Source organism: Vulpes vulpes, chromosome 9 (assembly GCF_048418805.1).
Source record: "Vulpes vulpes isolate BD-2025 chromosome 9, VulVul3, whole genome shotgun sequence".
Lineage (NCBI taxonomy): Eukaryota > Metazoa > Chordata > Mammalia > Carnivora > Canidae > Vulpes > Vulpes vulpes.
In genome coordinates this window covers 88,205,218-88,221,516 of record NC_132788.1, presented here as the reverse complement: position 1 = coordinate 88,221,516, position 16,299 = coordinate 88,205,218, and the positions used below count along the sequence as shown (strand labels likewise).

The 16,299-nt window shown below is 41.6% G+C and overlaps 1 protein-coding gene across 2 annotated transcripts in view; it reads left to right on the top strand.

The window, feature by feature from the left end:
• Nucleotides 1-14,348, top strand: part of CACNA2D3 (calcium voltage-gated channel auxiliary subunit alpha2delta 3) — an 833,608-nt gene extending 819,260 nt beyond the window's left edge. For both annotated transcript variants that reach the window (XM_072720752.1, XM_072720750.1), the window contains 3 exons: nt 10,895-11,012; nt 11,232-11,309; nt 13,939-14,348. In XM_072720752.1, the coding sequence (XP_072576853.1) occupies nt 10,895-11,012; nt 11,232-11,309; nt 13,939-14,031 (289 nt within the window). In that variant the 3' untranslated portion in view covers nt 14,032-14,348. The remainder of the gene's footprint in view (nt 1-10,894; nt 11,013-11,231; nt 11,310-13,938) is intronic.
• Nucleotides 14,349-16,299: the final 1,951 nt, after the last annotated feature.

The following is a 16,299-nucleotide window of genomic DNA, read 5'->3' as shown; positions in this document are numbered from 1 at the left end:
TTTGTTTATGCATGGCTTATTAATGTGTTTGTCCTCTGACACCCACAGGGGCCTCTTGAATCTCATTTTTAGCTGTCCTAGAGACTAACTTCCATGTATTTCCCTGAGTTACCAAAAGAGAAATTTCTTTTTCTTTTTTTTTTTTTTTTTAAGATTTTATTTATTTATTCATGAGAGACACACAGATAGAGGCAGAGGCAGAGACACAGGCAGAGGGAGAAGCCGCCTCCCTGTAGCGAGCCTGTTGCAGGACTCCATCCCAGGACCCAGGGATCACTACCTGAGCCAAAGGCAGAGTCTCAACCACTGAGCCACCCAGGTGCCCCTCAAGAGAACTTTCTACAGATTCCATAGCTTGCAGTTTACAGACCATTCCAAATATTGCCTGGAGGAAAGTGTATATCCTTCTGTCCTTTTCCAGTTGGTGATACAAGGGTAATAAAATGGCTCTGAGCATCTCATTCCAAAGTGCATATGGAAGTACGTGTGTCCTACATGGATGACACAGGTATGCATAATATATCATGGGAGAATGGAAGTCATCCTTCCTTAAGAGAGAGAGAGTTCTTTATGGAGAAGGCAACATTCAGACTGAAACAATGTTCTCTAAGGGCAGGGAAGAGGTTGCTGCAACACTCAGAACCTTGCTGGTTCCTAAGCCAGCAGCAACAGCCCTACTGGGAGCAGGTGAGAAAGGCCGAATCATGGACCCTGCTCTAGATCCACTGAACAGAATCTGCATTTCAACAAGATCCTCATGTTAGGTTTGAGGAGCACTCCTTTAGATCAATAGGGTCCCAGCCTTTACAGCACATTTGAATCGCTTGAGTAGCTTAAAAAAATACACGTGCCTTGGCCCTACATCCATGATTCTAATATAATGTGTTTTATGTGTGGTTCAGGCATCAGTTGGAAAAACAAACAAACAAACAAAACAAGAAGCTCCCTGGTTGATTCTAATGAGCTCCATCTGGGTCTCAGCACTGAGGGAAGAGAAGTATGGCAGTAAGCATGCCTGGGTGTTGGGAAGGAAGGTGGCTTAGGGGTTGGAGCAGTTGAACACATCTTGCTGGAGAGAGCCCGCTGAGATTATACAGGGTCTTGTTTGCTTCCCTCATGTGCACAGCACAGGGTAGATGCTAAGGGAGCCGTGGAAGGGTATAAAGAGGGGGGTGGAGTGGTCAGCCTTGCATTTGGGAAGTACTATGCCACCTCAAGAATGGAGAAGTGCTTATGGCAGGAAAGGCAGTTGAAAGGTGTGCCAAAAATCAGACAGATTACTGGGAGGGCCAGCTACAGAATTGCAGAGCCCATGAAAATGTGGGCTACACCTTCAAAAAGCAGGAAAAAAAATGTCATTAAAGGTACCTAGAAGGTAAAAATATTTTCCTTCTTTCTATGGTCTCCCTTGACCTGTCATGATATTCTTTATTTGCTATTTAATATTGTGCTCCCTCAGACACAGGAACTCTGACTGGGTAAATATAGACCCTCAGAGGCAGTCCCGGGTCCTGCCCCCATCATTCAGGGATGTGCAGCCCAGTGGCTTCTGGGTGCTTGCTTCCACTAATGACTGGACTGAGGTGCCATATCCTACTTGGAGAAATAGGTAAAGAATGCAAATTTAAAGATAAAGTTAAAAATTTCAAGACAAGGGATGCCCTGAGTGGCTCAGCGGTTGGTGGCTGCCTTTGTCTCAGGTCGTGATCCCGGGGTCCAGGCTGGAGTCCCTCATCGGGCTCCTGCGAAGGGCCTGCTTCTCCCTCTCCCTATATATCTGCCTCCCTCTCTCTCTGTGTGTCTCTCATGAATAAATAAATAAATAAATCTTTTTTTAAAAAATGTCAAGACAGTACTGTAGAGTGGTAAACCCTAAATGGTGAGCCCTTCTGAGTGTAGGCCCCTGCATACCACACTGGTGCTCGTCCATAAGGCTGGCCCTGGGCCATGGCAGATGGGAGGGTGGGCTTGAGAGGTATCACGGGGATGGTGAAATCAGGGCATGGTGACGTTCAAAGAGGACCATGCTGAGAATCATGTCAAGGTCTCTGGCTTGTGTGACTGATAGGCAGTGGTACTGTTAAGAGATCCAGGGAAACAGGCATTAATTATTGGGACTGGGATCCAGGGCAACTTTCAGGTACCTGTGAATTCTCCCTCGTTCCAACATTTAATCATCCCTCTTGTCTCTGGTTTAATTGCATGTACTGGCATAGTCAGAACAAGGATGAATAATGGTGGGGACAGTGAGCCTCTATGCCTTCTTCCGACTCTAATTAGACAGCTCTGAGCTGTTTATACTGAACCTGATGCTAAATTTGGTTCACAATCAAGTGCCATTTCTGTTCTCCTAAAGATTGTTTTCAGGGTAAGATTTTGGTTAAATGTCTTTTAGGCACCTACAGAACACAACACACGGCACTGGTCCTTTTCCAACTCCAAACGAGGTATCTCGCATGAATAGACTTTAGGGGAAGTTGTGAACAGATGTCAAGTGGGAGTTTCCTTGTAGTTCCGGGTTGAGGGGAGGGCAAAGTGATGCTAGGTACCAGGTTCTAAAGAGATTGCCAGTCTTTCAACTCACACTGGAGTTGGAAATCATCCCCCTACTCCTCACCCCCTAACCCTGTTCTGTATAAAGGGGATAGACAACTGGCCCACTTTTTGTCTGCCATGTGAACATTGATGAAGGGCCTAACAGGAAAGATACTGGGGTTCATGGAAAGAGGTGCTTCCCTCCAGGGGCTGCTGTTTCCTGCTGGAAGCCAAATGGGCAGAGGAAGAATACTCCAAGAGACTCTTCTATATATGGGGGGTGCCTGAAATAGGGCAAGTCCAGCCCTGGTCAAATGTATGCTAGGGAACAGATGTACTAATATGTCCTTGTGCCTGTATGAACAGGGCAAAGAGACCTGGAAGGAAAGCACAAAGGTGGGAGAAGGGGTAGCACTGAAATGGCCTATGTCTGGGCCAGCAAAGATCTGTGTTTCCCAAGGGTCAGGTGGGCAGTGTGGAAGAGAGCTGTCATCTTCCTTAAATCCAACAGGATGGCTGCTCTCCGGATGGACCTCATCCAGTCTACACATCAGACAAGAAGTTTGCAGTAACTGCTGCTGGTAGTGGCTGTGTGGGTGGCCCAGTTGGGGCAAGTTGAGGAGCTATGGGTCCTCTGAAGAACCCATCATAGCCTCAGGAGAGAGCCAGCATTTGAATGCTGGGCTGCACAGGAGGCACCAAAGGCCAAGCTGTGTTGTAAGAAGACAAGCCATGATGAGACTGTTGCACTGCAGCTGGGTAATTACTGAAGCAGCTAGAAGCTAGAAGCTTGTAGAAAAAATAATGTTGACCTTTGAACTTGATACGAAATCAGAGTAGGCAACTAGCCTGGCCTAACTGTACTAACGTAAAGTTGTCAGAATGTTCTGGAATCTCTACAAGATATCATTTCGAGATGAAGCAGCAGGAACTCAAGATAGTAGGCTGGAAAACAGTCAAAAAGGAAGGAGGGAAGGAATTGTTTCATGCTTCTATTAAGTCCTGACAGTTCTGGGGGGTGAGCAGGTGAGGCACTGCTATTTATTCTTTTATGTTCTTTGGACTGAGGATGAATAGGTGCTGGAGCTCCCCTGCACCTCCGCCCTCCCATGCTGTTTGATAGAATGGCTGTGGAGTTATGCCAAAACACATCATCAATATTTAATTTCTAGTGTAAATTTAAATAGTCACCAAATGTTTGCTTCCCCCCATTCCCCCCCCCCCCCCGCCCCTGCCGCTGCCCCCAAGTTATGGGTCTGGGTCAGTGTAGGGCATTTGGGAGCATGTTGAGGGAAGACAGGTATCTTTCTCCCCCTAAAGAGAGTAAGATCCCCTTGGAGAACCACAGTTATGTGCCCAGCCCACCTGGAGAATAGTACTCCAAAGGACAGGATCAGAGCTGAATTGATATAAATCCCCTGTGACTTACTCATTGTCTTTTATTTTATGTTAGGATGAAATCTGAGAATTTCAAAATGGTGAAAAAACATCTATAAAGGGTAAAAGACTTCAAAATATTTTTTAAAGAGGCTTTCCCGCCCCAATCATTTGTCAAGCCACCGTTCTGTACCTAATTAATAAAGGACAAGCCAACCAAGTTCTCCAAATGTTCGTCATGGGGCCTCTGGGTATCTGATCCCCGGTCCTCCCCGTTATGCATGTTTGTCCAGGGAGCGCATTAGGGCAGCGGCGTGCTCGCTTCCCTCGTCTGGCCACCAAAGCCCCTCTTAGCGGAGAGCGCGCGGCTAATAGTCTCTCTTGTCAGGGGGAGGCCGTCTTGAAATCACATCATTCTCCCCCCACTAGTCCTTCTCAGGCTATATCCAGTGGAAAAAGGAGGACTGGGTTATTTCAGTTCCGGCAATGGACACATCAGAATTGCCTCCCTCTTCCCTCCTCTTTCCCTGGAGGACCTAATTTATTTCACGCATTTTGACCTATCCCTGCTTAGAGACGGCCTGTGATGCTCTGCTGAGGCATTTCCCTGCTGCCTTTTTCGGCCCCCAGGCAAACCCAGGCCACAGCTCCTTGCACAATGATGTCAGTCTGGCTGCGGGGCCCAGCTGGATGGAGGTGTGTTTTATGAAGTTCAACCCTGCACCCTGGGCCATAAATACACGTTGTGCACATAAATGTACAGCTAACATTGCCCAGACCCCTCCGAAGCACCATGTTAATAAGCAGACAGTAAGTCTTTAAAATATGGAAAAGCAGTTAATCTTTCCGCTGGCAAATCCTTTGTAGGGGGTTGTTTCCCTCCACCTCAAGATAGCTGCGTGCAGGGCTTTTCATCTCCTAGGATTTGGGGCAAAAAGAGAAGTTTGCTGCTGGGGCTTCATTGAGAACACTTGGGGGGCCTTCTCCTAAGAGAGGAAATGTGTTACAAACAATAATATCTTGCCCTCGTCCTTAAGCGAGGAATCGCTCTGGGTCTGCCCTCGAACAAGAGCGTGGATGATTCCCACACCAGACAGCAGGTCTGCTGCCCTGCGCTGGGAGGCCCCCCGCCGTCGGGGCCGCAGAGGCTTGCAGTGCCCCTGGTACTCCAGAAGGTACCCAGCCTCTTGTTCCCCCAACTCTAACATGGGCCCAAGCGTGTCGTGCTCATGCAGCTTCTGTAAGGGTGGACTTTCCCTCTCTTAGTCCCAGTTTTCTCTTGCAGAAGAAGAAAGGCAGTGCTGAGCCCTCAGCATCACATCCCATCTTATAAATGTTGGAAGGATCCTGGAGCACATGTTCCTTCTAAAGAACTTCAGTGTTACAGATTAAGTTCATTTCTATTGACAGTTACCACCCCCCCAACCCCCCCACCCCCAGTCAGTTTCCTCCCTTCCTTCCAGCCTCTGGTCTGCTCCCTGGCTCCCCCTCCCCCTGATGACATGGTGGAAGGACCAGATTTAAGGGGTGGGGGCAGCAGGCAGAAGGTGCCTCGGGCCCACACATGCTTGCTTCTTGGGGGAGAAAGCAAGTTTGAAGCTTGCCTCCGGCCTGCTGGGCAGCTATGACTTTCATCCGCGCGTCTCAGGCAGAGAATAGGAGTTGCCAGTGGGTTGATTTAAGGATGACATAAGTGAGAGCTCTCAATCTGGAGATGACATAATCTGTGCCTTATAAATATTTCATTTTATTTGGTACTTTCATTTCTTCTCATTGCTAGGAGGACACTTCATATGCTCTGTTTTGTGTGTTCGGCTCGCATGCGGTCTGCTTATTTAGTACATTTAATTCTTTCTGTGACTAACGTGAGTCATGCATTGCTTACTGATTTGCTATCCCTAACACATCTGATACACCTTATCCACCCCACTTATTTTTCTTGTTCTCTGTAGCAGAATTTAATATTCTTAGATGAATATTTCTAAATATGCTTAAATAGTCATACTTTATTACAGTTTTGGGACACTGCTTTCTCACTTACTGTGTCTGGGGTATTCTTTCCCAACAATAAACAACCTCCTTTCCCCTTGCATCTGGTGCCAACTAGACCACAGAATGGACACACTGTTGCTTGCTTAGTCCTTCCTCTGTTGATGGGCTTTGAGGTGGATTTTTTTATTTTTTCTCTTCTCAATGAACAGTTACCAAGGGTTACCAAGTCTTTGCACCTGACTTCTTAGGTTCCTGAGCAGGAGTATCTTACTGAGAAGTGAAACTACTGACAAAATAGGATCTCCATGACTTCTGCTGTAATAGTAACAGATAGTTCTCCTCGTGGCTGTAAAAGTTCACTTGCCCACCAATAGTGTAGAATGATGTTTACTGCTTCAGATGCCGTCCTTTGACGTTGCCATAGATTAAATGTTTGCCAATCTGCTAGTACAAAGTGCATGTCATTACTTTAGTCTCATCTTAACTTCTCTTCTGACTTTTAGTGAGATTGAACCCCCCTCTATGTGTCAGGTGTCCATCTGTGTTTCCTCTTCTACAAATCCTCTCACGGGTTTTGATACTGGTGAGGGCACACACCTTGGCTTTGCTTCCCTTTTCCTAAAACTAAGTTTATGCAATCGTGCAAACTATTCTTTGAATTTACTCTTCTGAACAACTCTTAGGATCATTACCTCGAATTCTGTCAAAAATCCCAATAAAATCTGTTTGAATTCCTTTGCTTAAATTAAGGGGCCATTGAAAGAGAAATGGAATCTTTTGTAGATAAGTGGTCTTTTCTACAGCCATCTTACTTTTCCCCAATTCTTAGATTGTCTTTTTAAAAATTTGGTCATTTTCTTCAAAAAGAAGTCTTTTACTAGATTTTTTCTTAGGCATTTCATGGACGTTATTGATACTTTCAATGGTTCTTTATTACATAAATATTTTTTTCCATCAGTTATTGCCTGTGTCCAGGGAGAGGTGGTGGTTTTTTATATGCTGATTATGTAACTGGCCAGCTCGCTGACTTCTTTTATTCTAGTAGTTGGTCAGTGGGTTCACATGGATTTTCTGTGAACACATTCATATCTGTTCTTTGGGTGACTTGGTTGCATTCACTTGTGGGTAGATTCTCAATGAGCATTTCAGGTTTTTTTCATGGCCACCGGTCTGCTTGTGTTTTTACAGCTTGGCCAAATGTTGATAATTTATACTTTATCCCCAAAGGTGTGTTTGCTCTAACTTTCCAAATTATTTGCCATGGCATACATAATAGCCACTTAAAATGCTTAAATGCCTCTGGATCGTTTGGGTTTTAATGTGACTTTGTGACTTCTTTCTTTTGTGCCAAAGGCTGATTTATGTCAATGTTCTTTTAAACCAGAGTTTGGTTCTTTCAATTATCTTCACGGTTTTATTTGCATTTATTCTTTCACTTTTATCTTTATAAATTCCTTTTGTCACTGAGTCAGCAAATATTTGCTGGGAATCTGCTCAGTTCCAGGCACAGCTCTTGGTGCCGGGGATAACAGAGAGCTGGGCAGATGGATGCAGCCTTCCTCCCTTCCTCCCATGGAAACTGTAGTCTTCTGGTGAAGGGTGGACAGGGAACAAGTAAGGAGGAAGCAGAGGCACAGGAGACTGAGAAAAAAGGGAGTCAGATCACTGGGTCCTTGACCAATTCAGTGGAGTGGAGGGGACTACAGAAGAATTGCAGGGGATTTGTGAAAGAAGGAGGGGTGCGGGGAAGTGGACAGATTGCAGAGAATTCTTTTTAGGAATTGTGCTATGAAAGAGGACAGAGAAATAAGGTGCTAGCTGGAGGTGAGGTCAAGAGGAGAGTTTTGTTTTTTCTTGAGGTGGGAGATGTGACGGCATGTTTGTGAGCTGAAGGGAACAGCAGGTGGACGAGGGGAGCTATGCACTGGTCGCCCCTCATCCCTTCCATCAGCCCCATCGTTGGAGAAGCCTGAAAACTGGCTTTGGAGAGAGGCGTCAGTACTAACCCAGGGTGCCAGGGGGAAGACCAAGGGTAGGGGCACAGGTGCAGGCTTGTGTTCTTATTTTTTCCAGCTTCTCCATCCAAAAACTTAGTTCATTCATTGGCAAACTATTTTTCCCCAGTAAATATATTTAAGGTCATACTGCACAGATTTGAGTCTGGGCTGTTCTTAAGTTGTCAAGAATTAATTGAATGTGGTTTTTTTTCATTTTTAATTTCCACTGTTTATATATTTCTTTTTTCACTGTTTATATATTTCTTGCTATTAATTTCTAACTGTACCCTACCCGAAAAGAATATGTCAGTGATGCTTTCTCCTCTTTGGAATGCATTACAGTTTCCTGTGTTCAAATATAGTGTATATTCTCTGTTGTTCCGATATGAATAATTTTCACTCCATTTTTAAATAGATTATGTGTTCATCAATCACTTGTGCCATTTCTATCAGTTTGTACACCCTGATCGTAAAAGTTCGTATCTTATTATACTACTATACTGCTTTTCAGTATGAACTATTTTCTTTATTACATTTAATCATTTTCCCTCTGAATCTTTATAGAAGAACACTACTAAACCTGTCCCTCTCTTGTTGTTAGCATTTTTCTGGTGTTTTCTTGTCCTCTCATGTCATTCTGTTTTAGGTGTGTCTCCTTACAAACAGCATAATACTGAGGTTTTTATTTAAGAGTCCCTGCCTTTTTTAAAAAATCAATTTTGTTTTTGAGTTTCTGCCTTTTAATGTGTGAATCTAACCAACAGACATTAATTGTGATTGGTAATAATTTTACCTTCTACCAGCAGTTGTGTGTGTGTGTGCGCGCGCACACATGTGTGTTATTTACCATGCTCTCTTGGGTTAATCAGATTTTCATTCTTCAGTTTATGTTCAGTAATTATTCTTAATTTTTCTACCTATATCTTCAGTTTGTTAGAATCTGTTTTCCTCTGGATTCTGACATACTTTTTATTTCCTTTTCTCCATTCCCTCAAAACTTTAAAAATGTTGCTCTGTTTTCTTCATCTTAAGTCCCCCTTTGAGAAGTTTGTGTCATTCTCATTCTTCCTTAAGTAATTTGTTTCTAGAGAAGCTTTTAGGATTGGTCTGTATCCTTGATGATCTGAAGTTTCGTCATGAATGGGCCCTTCTAATGAAAAACAAAGTCAAAATTTTCTTCAATTGGGAAATATTCTCTCCCTTTGGAGCCTTTATTTTGTATTTTAATATCTTTTTCCTTCATTGGCCATCTGTTAGATTCATTTGGCTTAATATTCTAGTCAATCATTTGTTCTTTAAAGAGTTGTATGATCTCAGTTTCACTTTGTCATTGAGACTATTAACTTGCCGCCACTGTGGAAATCATTGGTTCTCTGATGAGCGCCATCTCAGGTAGGTTATTTTTATTCTGATAGGCATAATCCATTACAAAGAGGCCACCTACTACAGCAATGTTATTGCAGAGGTGAGAAGGTACCTAGTGCTAAAAGGAGGAGGTAAAGCCAACAATTTTAAAGTCTTAGTCAGACAGCAAGGTTGAATTTTTTTTCTCAAGCCAAGTAGAGTAGTGGAGAAGAGTGGGAGGTCAGAGAGTCCATGTTCCAGAGAATTGATGGTGGTATAGGCATTGAGGAAACATCTTTGAGCAAAGGCATGCCTTGTTCCTGCTATGGATTTTTTTTTAAGATTTTATTTATCTATTCATGAGAGACACAGAGAGAGAGAGAGGCAGAGACACAGGCAGAGGGAGAAGCAGGCTCCATGCAGGGAGCCCAACGTGGGACTCGATCCCGGGTCTCCAGGATCACACCCTGGGCTGAAGGCAGTGCTAAACTGCTGAGCCACCCAGGCTGCCCTGGATTTTTTTTTTTAAAGGAACGTAATTGCAGGATCTTATATAAATAGGCATCAGGTATTTGTAGACAAGAAACCAGTTGTGTTATAATCTCTGAGCCATCCTTGGATAAGGATGAGAGGTGGTAATAGATAAAAATAAGAAAGGTAGTCCTTTCTCTTCTTTATAATTTCCCACAAAACAGAAAGATTCTTCTTTGTTGTATGATTTTAGTAAGCTGTGGTGATACACTTTAGAGAATAGAACAAATTTGTTGAAAGATGAAAGAAGGTAAAACTTAACAGAGAAATTGACTACTTTGTTATGTTACAGTCTATCTCATCCAAATGAATGGAATTCAGTGAAATGTCATGAAAAATTATATGACAGGGGTCTAGGTTTGGGGCTAAACATTTAGCTAATCTGTTTGCTCTGGAAGAATGTGAGATTTTGTTCTCTAATTTGCTCCTCCAAAGAGTCAGTAGTATTTCTTGTTCCAGGAGTGTTTTTATGGTGCTGTTACTTTGTCATTTCACCGCGTCGGGTGATGAGAGAGCAGGTGCCCTTAGGCTTACTTCCATTGGACTAGCTGTCCTGATGGATCCAGATGTCAACGCTGCCATACAGCCTGAGCAACTGCACACATGGCCTCGGAACTGTGAAACTCTATACAGCCAGCATTAATCTCACACAAACATTGTACTTCTATTATGGGCAGACATTGTGCAAAGCGGAACAGGGAAGGCTCTAGAAAGTTCACTTCATTTGGGGAAGAGAGAGACAAAGAATATTGCATGTAAACTGGGAGAAGGAAGTGAGGCTTGGAAAAGCCTGACTCCATAGCCTTGGAAATTGGGAGGAAATAGCCAATCTGACTCTCTTGTTTTGTACGCATAACACACCAGTCTTCCCACAGTGAGTTTTATGAGCTGTATGTAGCTGTAGCCATAGGTTATAAACTGTTGTCTTTTTAGTGAAGCTTAACATTTAAAAATGAAGAGCTGCATGGAAGGAGGCAACTTTAGTAGTAAGGCAGTCTCTGAAAACTGTTTTCCAAAATATTAGAGGAGTTAACTCCCCAGGGGAGTTTTCCTCAGGATCTTTGACTTGACAGATGGTAAATGACCATTCACTGTCTCTGTGCTTCATGTTCGAACAGGTCTTTTGTCATCCAACAAATTCCAAGCAGCAATCTGTTCATGGTGGTGGTGGACAGCAGCTGCCTGTGTGAGTCCGTGACCCCCATCACCATGGCGCCCATTGAAATCAGGTATATCCTTTTGTGCGTAGGTCCAGCCCCTGCTGCGGAAGCTGGTTAGGGGGATGGACAGTAAGAAAACCAGAGGAGAAGTATTAGAGAGGGGGAAATGACAGCCTTTCCACAGTTGGAGAGAGAAAAGTCATTACTGGAGATTAGTGCCAAGGTTTGACCTCCAACATGCAGAGTAAGGGAAAGTGACATGTTGGCAATATGCCTTAACTACGGTCAACATAACGAATCCCTTAAGTGTGAACGTTTAAAGGCCCAGAAGATCAGAAGGCGTCCGGAGTCTTGTCATGGCTTCCATCCTGAGGTAAGTCTTTGAACCCTGCCTGTTCTCTTTTCTCACCAGATTCACCATGAGAGTCTCATATTGTCAATAAACTGTAGTTAAGAAGTTTGCTTGTGAGAAAACAAATCCTTTCAGGCAAATCAATGGAAAGCTAATGGTGCTCTACTTTCAACCCCTCAATGCCTTCATATTCAGTCTGTGCTTAATGGTTTTACTGTATCTGTGTATATATTTTAAAGCCTCTTTATTATCTTTCCTATTATGGATGTGCTATAGCTTTATTACTTTATACTATTACATGCAATGTGGCTCTGACCATCTTGGTTTGCTTATTTCAAATTGTAGCTCAAATTATTTTCCCTTGCTTACTTTTAGACAGCCTTTTATTTACAAGAAATTTATGTAAAGTAGAAGTGGTAATACCGATATCAGATCAAGAGTCACAATTGATGCAGGTGGAATGATAAGCCTGCAAACCCCGTCACCATCTGAAGGCACAACTACAAAGACACTCCGTTTTACATCAGAAAAAAATTAAACTTAGCACTGAGAAAGGTGAACTTAAAAGTACCACCCGCAAAGAAGCTTTTTAGTCTAGCAAAAATAATAGAAATTTAAAAATTAACTCCACTTCATTTTGAAAAATACAAAGCTTGCCTAGACCTCCCTATTATCATAGGGAGCCTGGGACAATCTCTATTTTTAAAAATGCCACCAAAGCCAACTGATGGGCTACGTCCCACCTTTAAATAGCAAATAATTCTAATGTTAAACTCTCCAAGTCCTAGAAAAGATGTTAGAATTAATATAGTACCAAGAAGAACTTGGAATTTATTGAGAATATTTGCCTCTATGTTCAAAGGAGTGTTCAGTAGCAACATATTATACAAATATGTGCTGGAAAGGTCTTTGATAAAATTGAATGATAAAATTCAAATAAAAAATCTTTATGTATGGACAGCCTGAGTGGCTCAGCGGTTTAGCGCTGCCGCCTTTGGCCCAGGGCGTGATCCTGGAGACCCCGGATCAAGTCCCATGTCGGGCTCCCTGCGTGGAGCCTGCTTCTCCCTCTGCCTGTGTCTCTGCCTCTCTCTCTCTCTCTCTCTCTCTCTGTCCCTCGTGAATAAATAAAGTTAAAAAAAACTTTATGTAAAATTCAAATACAAATAATAGTTCCCAAACCCTAAAATCAATTCAGTTAAAACCAGAATGCCTACATAGACAACTAGAGCCACTAGAGAAAAAATCTTCTGGAATTATAAGATAATTTACTTTGGTAAATAGATATAAGATAAACATTCAAAAAGTTAGTGTTTTTTTTCTGTAGGTTTCTAGACCTATTAAGATGAGGTCAGGAGGACAGCATAGCAATTCTTAGATATGAGAAAGATTCAATTCAAAAGGGAAAATATAAATTACATTTAAATGATAAAATAGTAGTCTCACAAGAAATTTTAGGGGTTGGAGAAATCTTCCTATCTAAGACCAGACAGCTATGGAAGAAAAACAGAATTTATTTATATAAAAATTATAATTTTCGCTGGAAAAAGATAATTTAAAGTCAATAACCAATTTAAACAACTTGAATATTATTGATAAACCAAATCATAAAGAGATTTTTAAAATTGCTAGGTCAAACCATATACAAAAATAAACCCAAGGGCATGAAGAATACAAGTTACTGTGTGATCAACACAAACAGGTCTAATGATGAAATCTCCAGCTACAGCCACCAAAAGCAAAAACAGTGCTTGCCCTGCACTCCCACTCCTGGGCATCTTTACCATAGACAGGGGCACAGACGAACATCATGGACTGGTAAATGACCTGCACTCACCACTCTTTGTAGCAATAAAGGGCAGAGCAGAAAATGAAAGCTCATTGATAATAACATGCAGCTCAATGAAATGGAATTGGAAGAATTTCCATCAACCAGGGGGTAAAAAGCATTCTGTAGAAAGGATTACATACTATGATTTCATTTTTATAAAATAAAGTCCTCCTTTCCCCCAAATGAAAGGAAAGAAGACACCCACAAAACCTTCTATAGCTGTTTCTGAAATGATCAGGCCATGTCAACTTCTTGCATGTCAACTTCTACTTGCATTCTGACAGGAAAACATTAGAAGGCCGATATCCTGCTGTTCTAATTTGATCACAACAGACATCTCCACCAATAGCCCTTTGCCTCTTGAGTGTTCTGCATAATAAATAGCATGCACAGGGGATCCCTGGGCTCAGTGGTTTAGCACCGCCTTCAGCCTAGGGTGTGATCCCAGAGACCAGGGATCAAGTCCCGTGTCAGGCTCCCTGCATGGAGCCTGCTTCTCCCTCTGCCTGTGTCTTTGCCTCTCTCCCTCTCTGTGTGTCTCTCATGAATAAATAAATAAGATATTTTTTAAAAAATAAAAAAATAAATAGTATGCACAGAGTGATTTGGAACATTTTATGCACTGACAACTGAAATCAGAAATTCTCATCATAAATTTGATGAAATGTAGATGAGTCCATTTCCTTGTATCATCTGGGGTCCAAAAGACTTGATTCCTACTTTGGAGAGCAAAAGAGAGGTCTGGGGACTTGTTATAGCTTGGAAAGTTGAAGGCATCTTGGAATCTATAAGGCTCTAACAGACTGTCTTTCCTTGTAGGAGAATGCAAGAGAGTGTGGAGGTGCACGGACTCTGCAGGCCAAGATGGTCCTTACCCTCTTCCCTCTGCTCTTAATGCTCTTCTCAAGGTGACACTGACTGAGATGTTCTCTTGGCATGCTAAATTATGGATAAACTGTGAACCAAAATATGGTGCGACATAGGAGACATGAAATATAGTCCAACCATCAGCATCTCATGATTTTAAACTGTGCGTGATATAAACTCTTAACGATATGTTGACAAAAAAGTTATCTTTTTACTTTGCCAGTCATGCAGATGTGAGTTTGCTACATGATAATCACCCTTCATCAGAAACGGGACTGCGAATGGGCAGTGTCCCTTCGGCTTGAAACCCATTGAAACCAATTTAAAACTGTGTACTTTTTAAATAAAGTATATTAAAATCATCACCTTTTGATTTTTGCATTATTGCTGAGAATACAGAAATTCTATTGCACAGAAAAGTCGCCCATTTCAGATACTGGGAAAGGATGGTTGTTGGCAGAGACTTCATTCTAAAGCAGATTCTAGACAAATATTTCACAATTGTTTAGGTGCTTCACTCTCAGTTATAAAAATATTTACAGAAGTAAACCAAAATATCATCTACATGGGAAGAGTTTATTACAAAGAACCCTGAATTTTTTTTGAACTAAACTTCAATAGACATCATAATTTGGATAAGAATGCAAGCTCCCATAATACTCAAGTGTTGAACTATTTAGGAATAGAAATAAAGTTGTAAATCCTAGGAATTCATTCTGAAAAGGCTTGACGGAGGGAAAAAACAATGACTATAAATGACTCCCAAGGCTTATTGCTTGAGCATTTGGCTTCTGTCTTTCCCCATAAACAAGGGATGAAATTAGATCTCAAATATTACAAGATGTGAAACTACCCAGACGTGTAAGCATTCCTAAAACACTGGATCCTGAACCAAAGAAAACAGATTCCACTGGATCATGGTTACCAAATAAAGTGGAATAATTTCCATGCCTCAGTAGAATTGAGAATGCCTTATTTTATAAGACAGATATCTAAAAGTCATGGGGAGAATGCCACTGAAATTTTAAAAAAAAAAAACCCACATTATGCTGTTGATGTTTTAGAAAAACTGATGTAATCATTCTTCCTTATCCTAAAATGATGCTAGTATTTATAAGAATAACAAGAATACATTGCTTTATTTCTTAAAATTCTAATGCCTCCACTGTTGTTAATAATGTAATAATACTTTAACCTGCTAAGCTGTCAAAATTTCAACAAGGATGGGGCTATATAGTATTGTAACCACAGTGGTCATTGATATTATTCACTTCTGCACACTAAGTGAATGAATTCATTTGTTGCCCACACAAGTATCAAAATGCATTTACACAAACAACCATAATGTATTTTTTTATAAAAAAAATAGCATTGCATGACCTACCACTCTCCTTTATATTTCTAAAGAACTGGCAACAATAGGTTAATATATAATAATGTCCATAACTGAATACTAATGATATAAAATATGTGTCTGGTAAATATTTATAATTTTACTCCCTATCTATTCACTATATATAAATCCACTCCCTGTTCTGAGCAGTAGTATGGCATCATTTTTAGTACCTTGTGACATGAAGATAGCATAGTTGAGTCATACTGTTGCCTTGTGGCATCATCAGTCATCACGTTCATGTGAACAACCTACCCAGTGTCTCAGAGTCTCTGTTCCCTCACTGACTCCAATCGATGGGCCACTCCATTTATCTATTTGGATATCTAATAGTTTTCTCCAACATAATGTGTTTAGAGCAGAAATCTTGATCCCCTTCCACCAAACTCTTTCCTTCTGACTGACTCAACTTCTCAGAACAAACTCCTTGGAGACTCCCTTGTCTGCTCATTCCTTCTCAGCCCATCATTCAGAGAGTCTCATTTCAACAGCAATGGGGCTATGTGGTATTATGACCTTGGGAAAGTGACTTTCCTTCTCATGCCTTTGCTTCTTCATCCATAAAATAGATGGTAATCACGTTCACTTCCTAGGTTGGATGTGAGGATCACACAAGGTTAATCAAACAAGGAAGGTATTTTTAAATTGCACTGGGCAGAGTCAGATCTCAGAAAATATTCAATGCTAGGTTTGTGCTAGTTGGTGGTGATTTTATATTTATTATATGCCAAACACTGTCCTTGGAGCTGGAGACAAAGCTACAGGTGATATAAGAGCAGTCCTTGACTCATAGAGCTACAATAAGAGTAGGAGAAATAAAAAATAAAGCTATTGCAAATACCAATGTAAAGCAAAAATGGAAGCATTATATAGTACAACTAGTTACTAAAATTTTGGCTGTGACATTCGGTATATAGTTG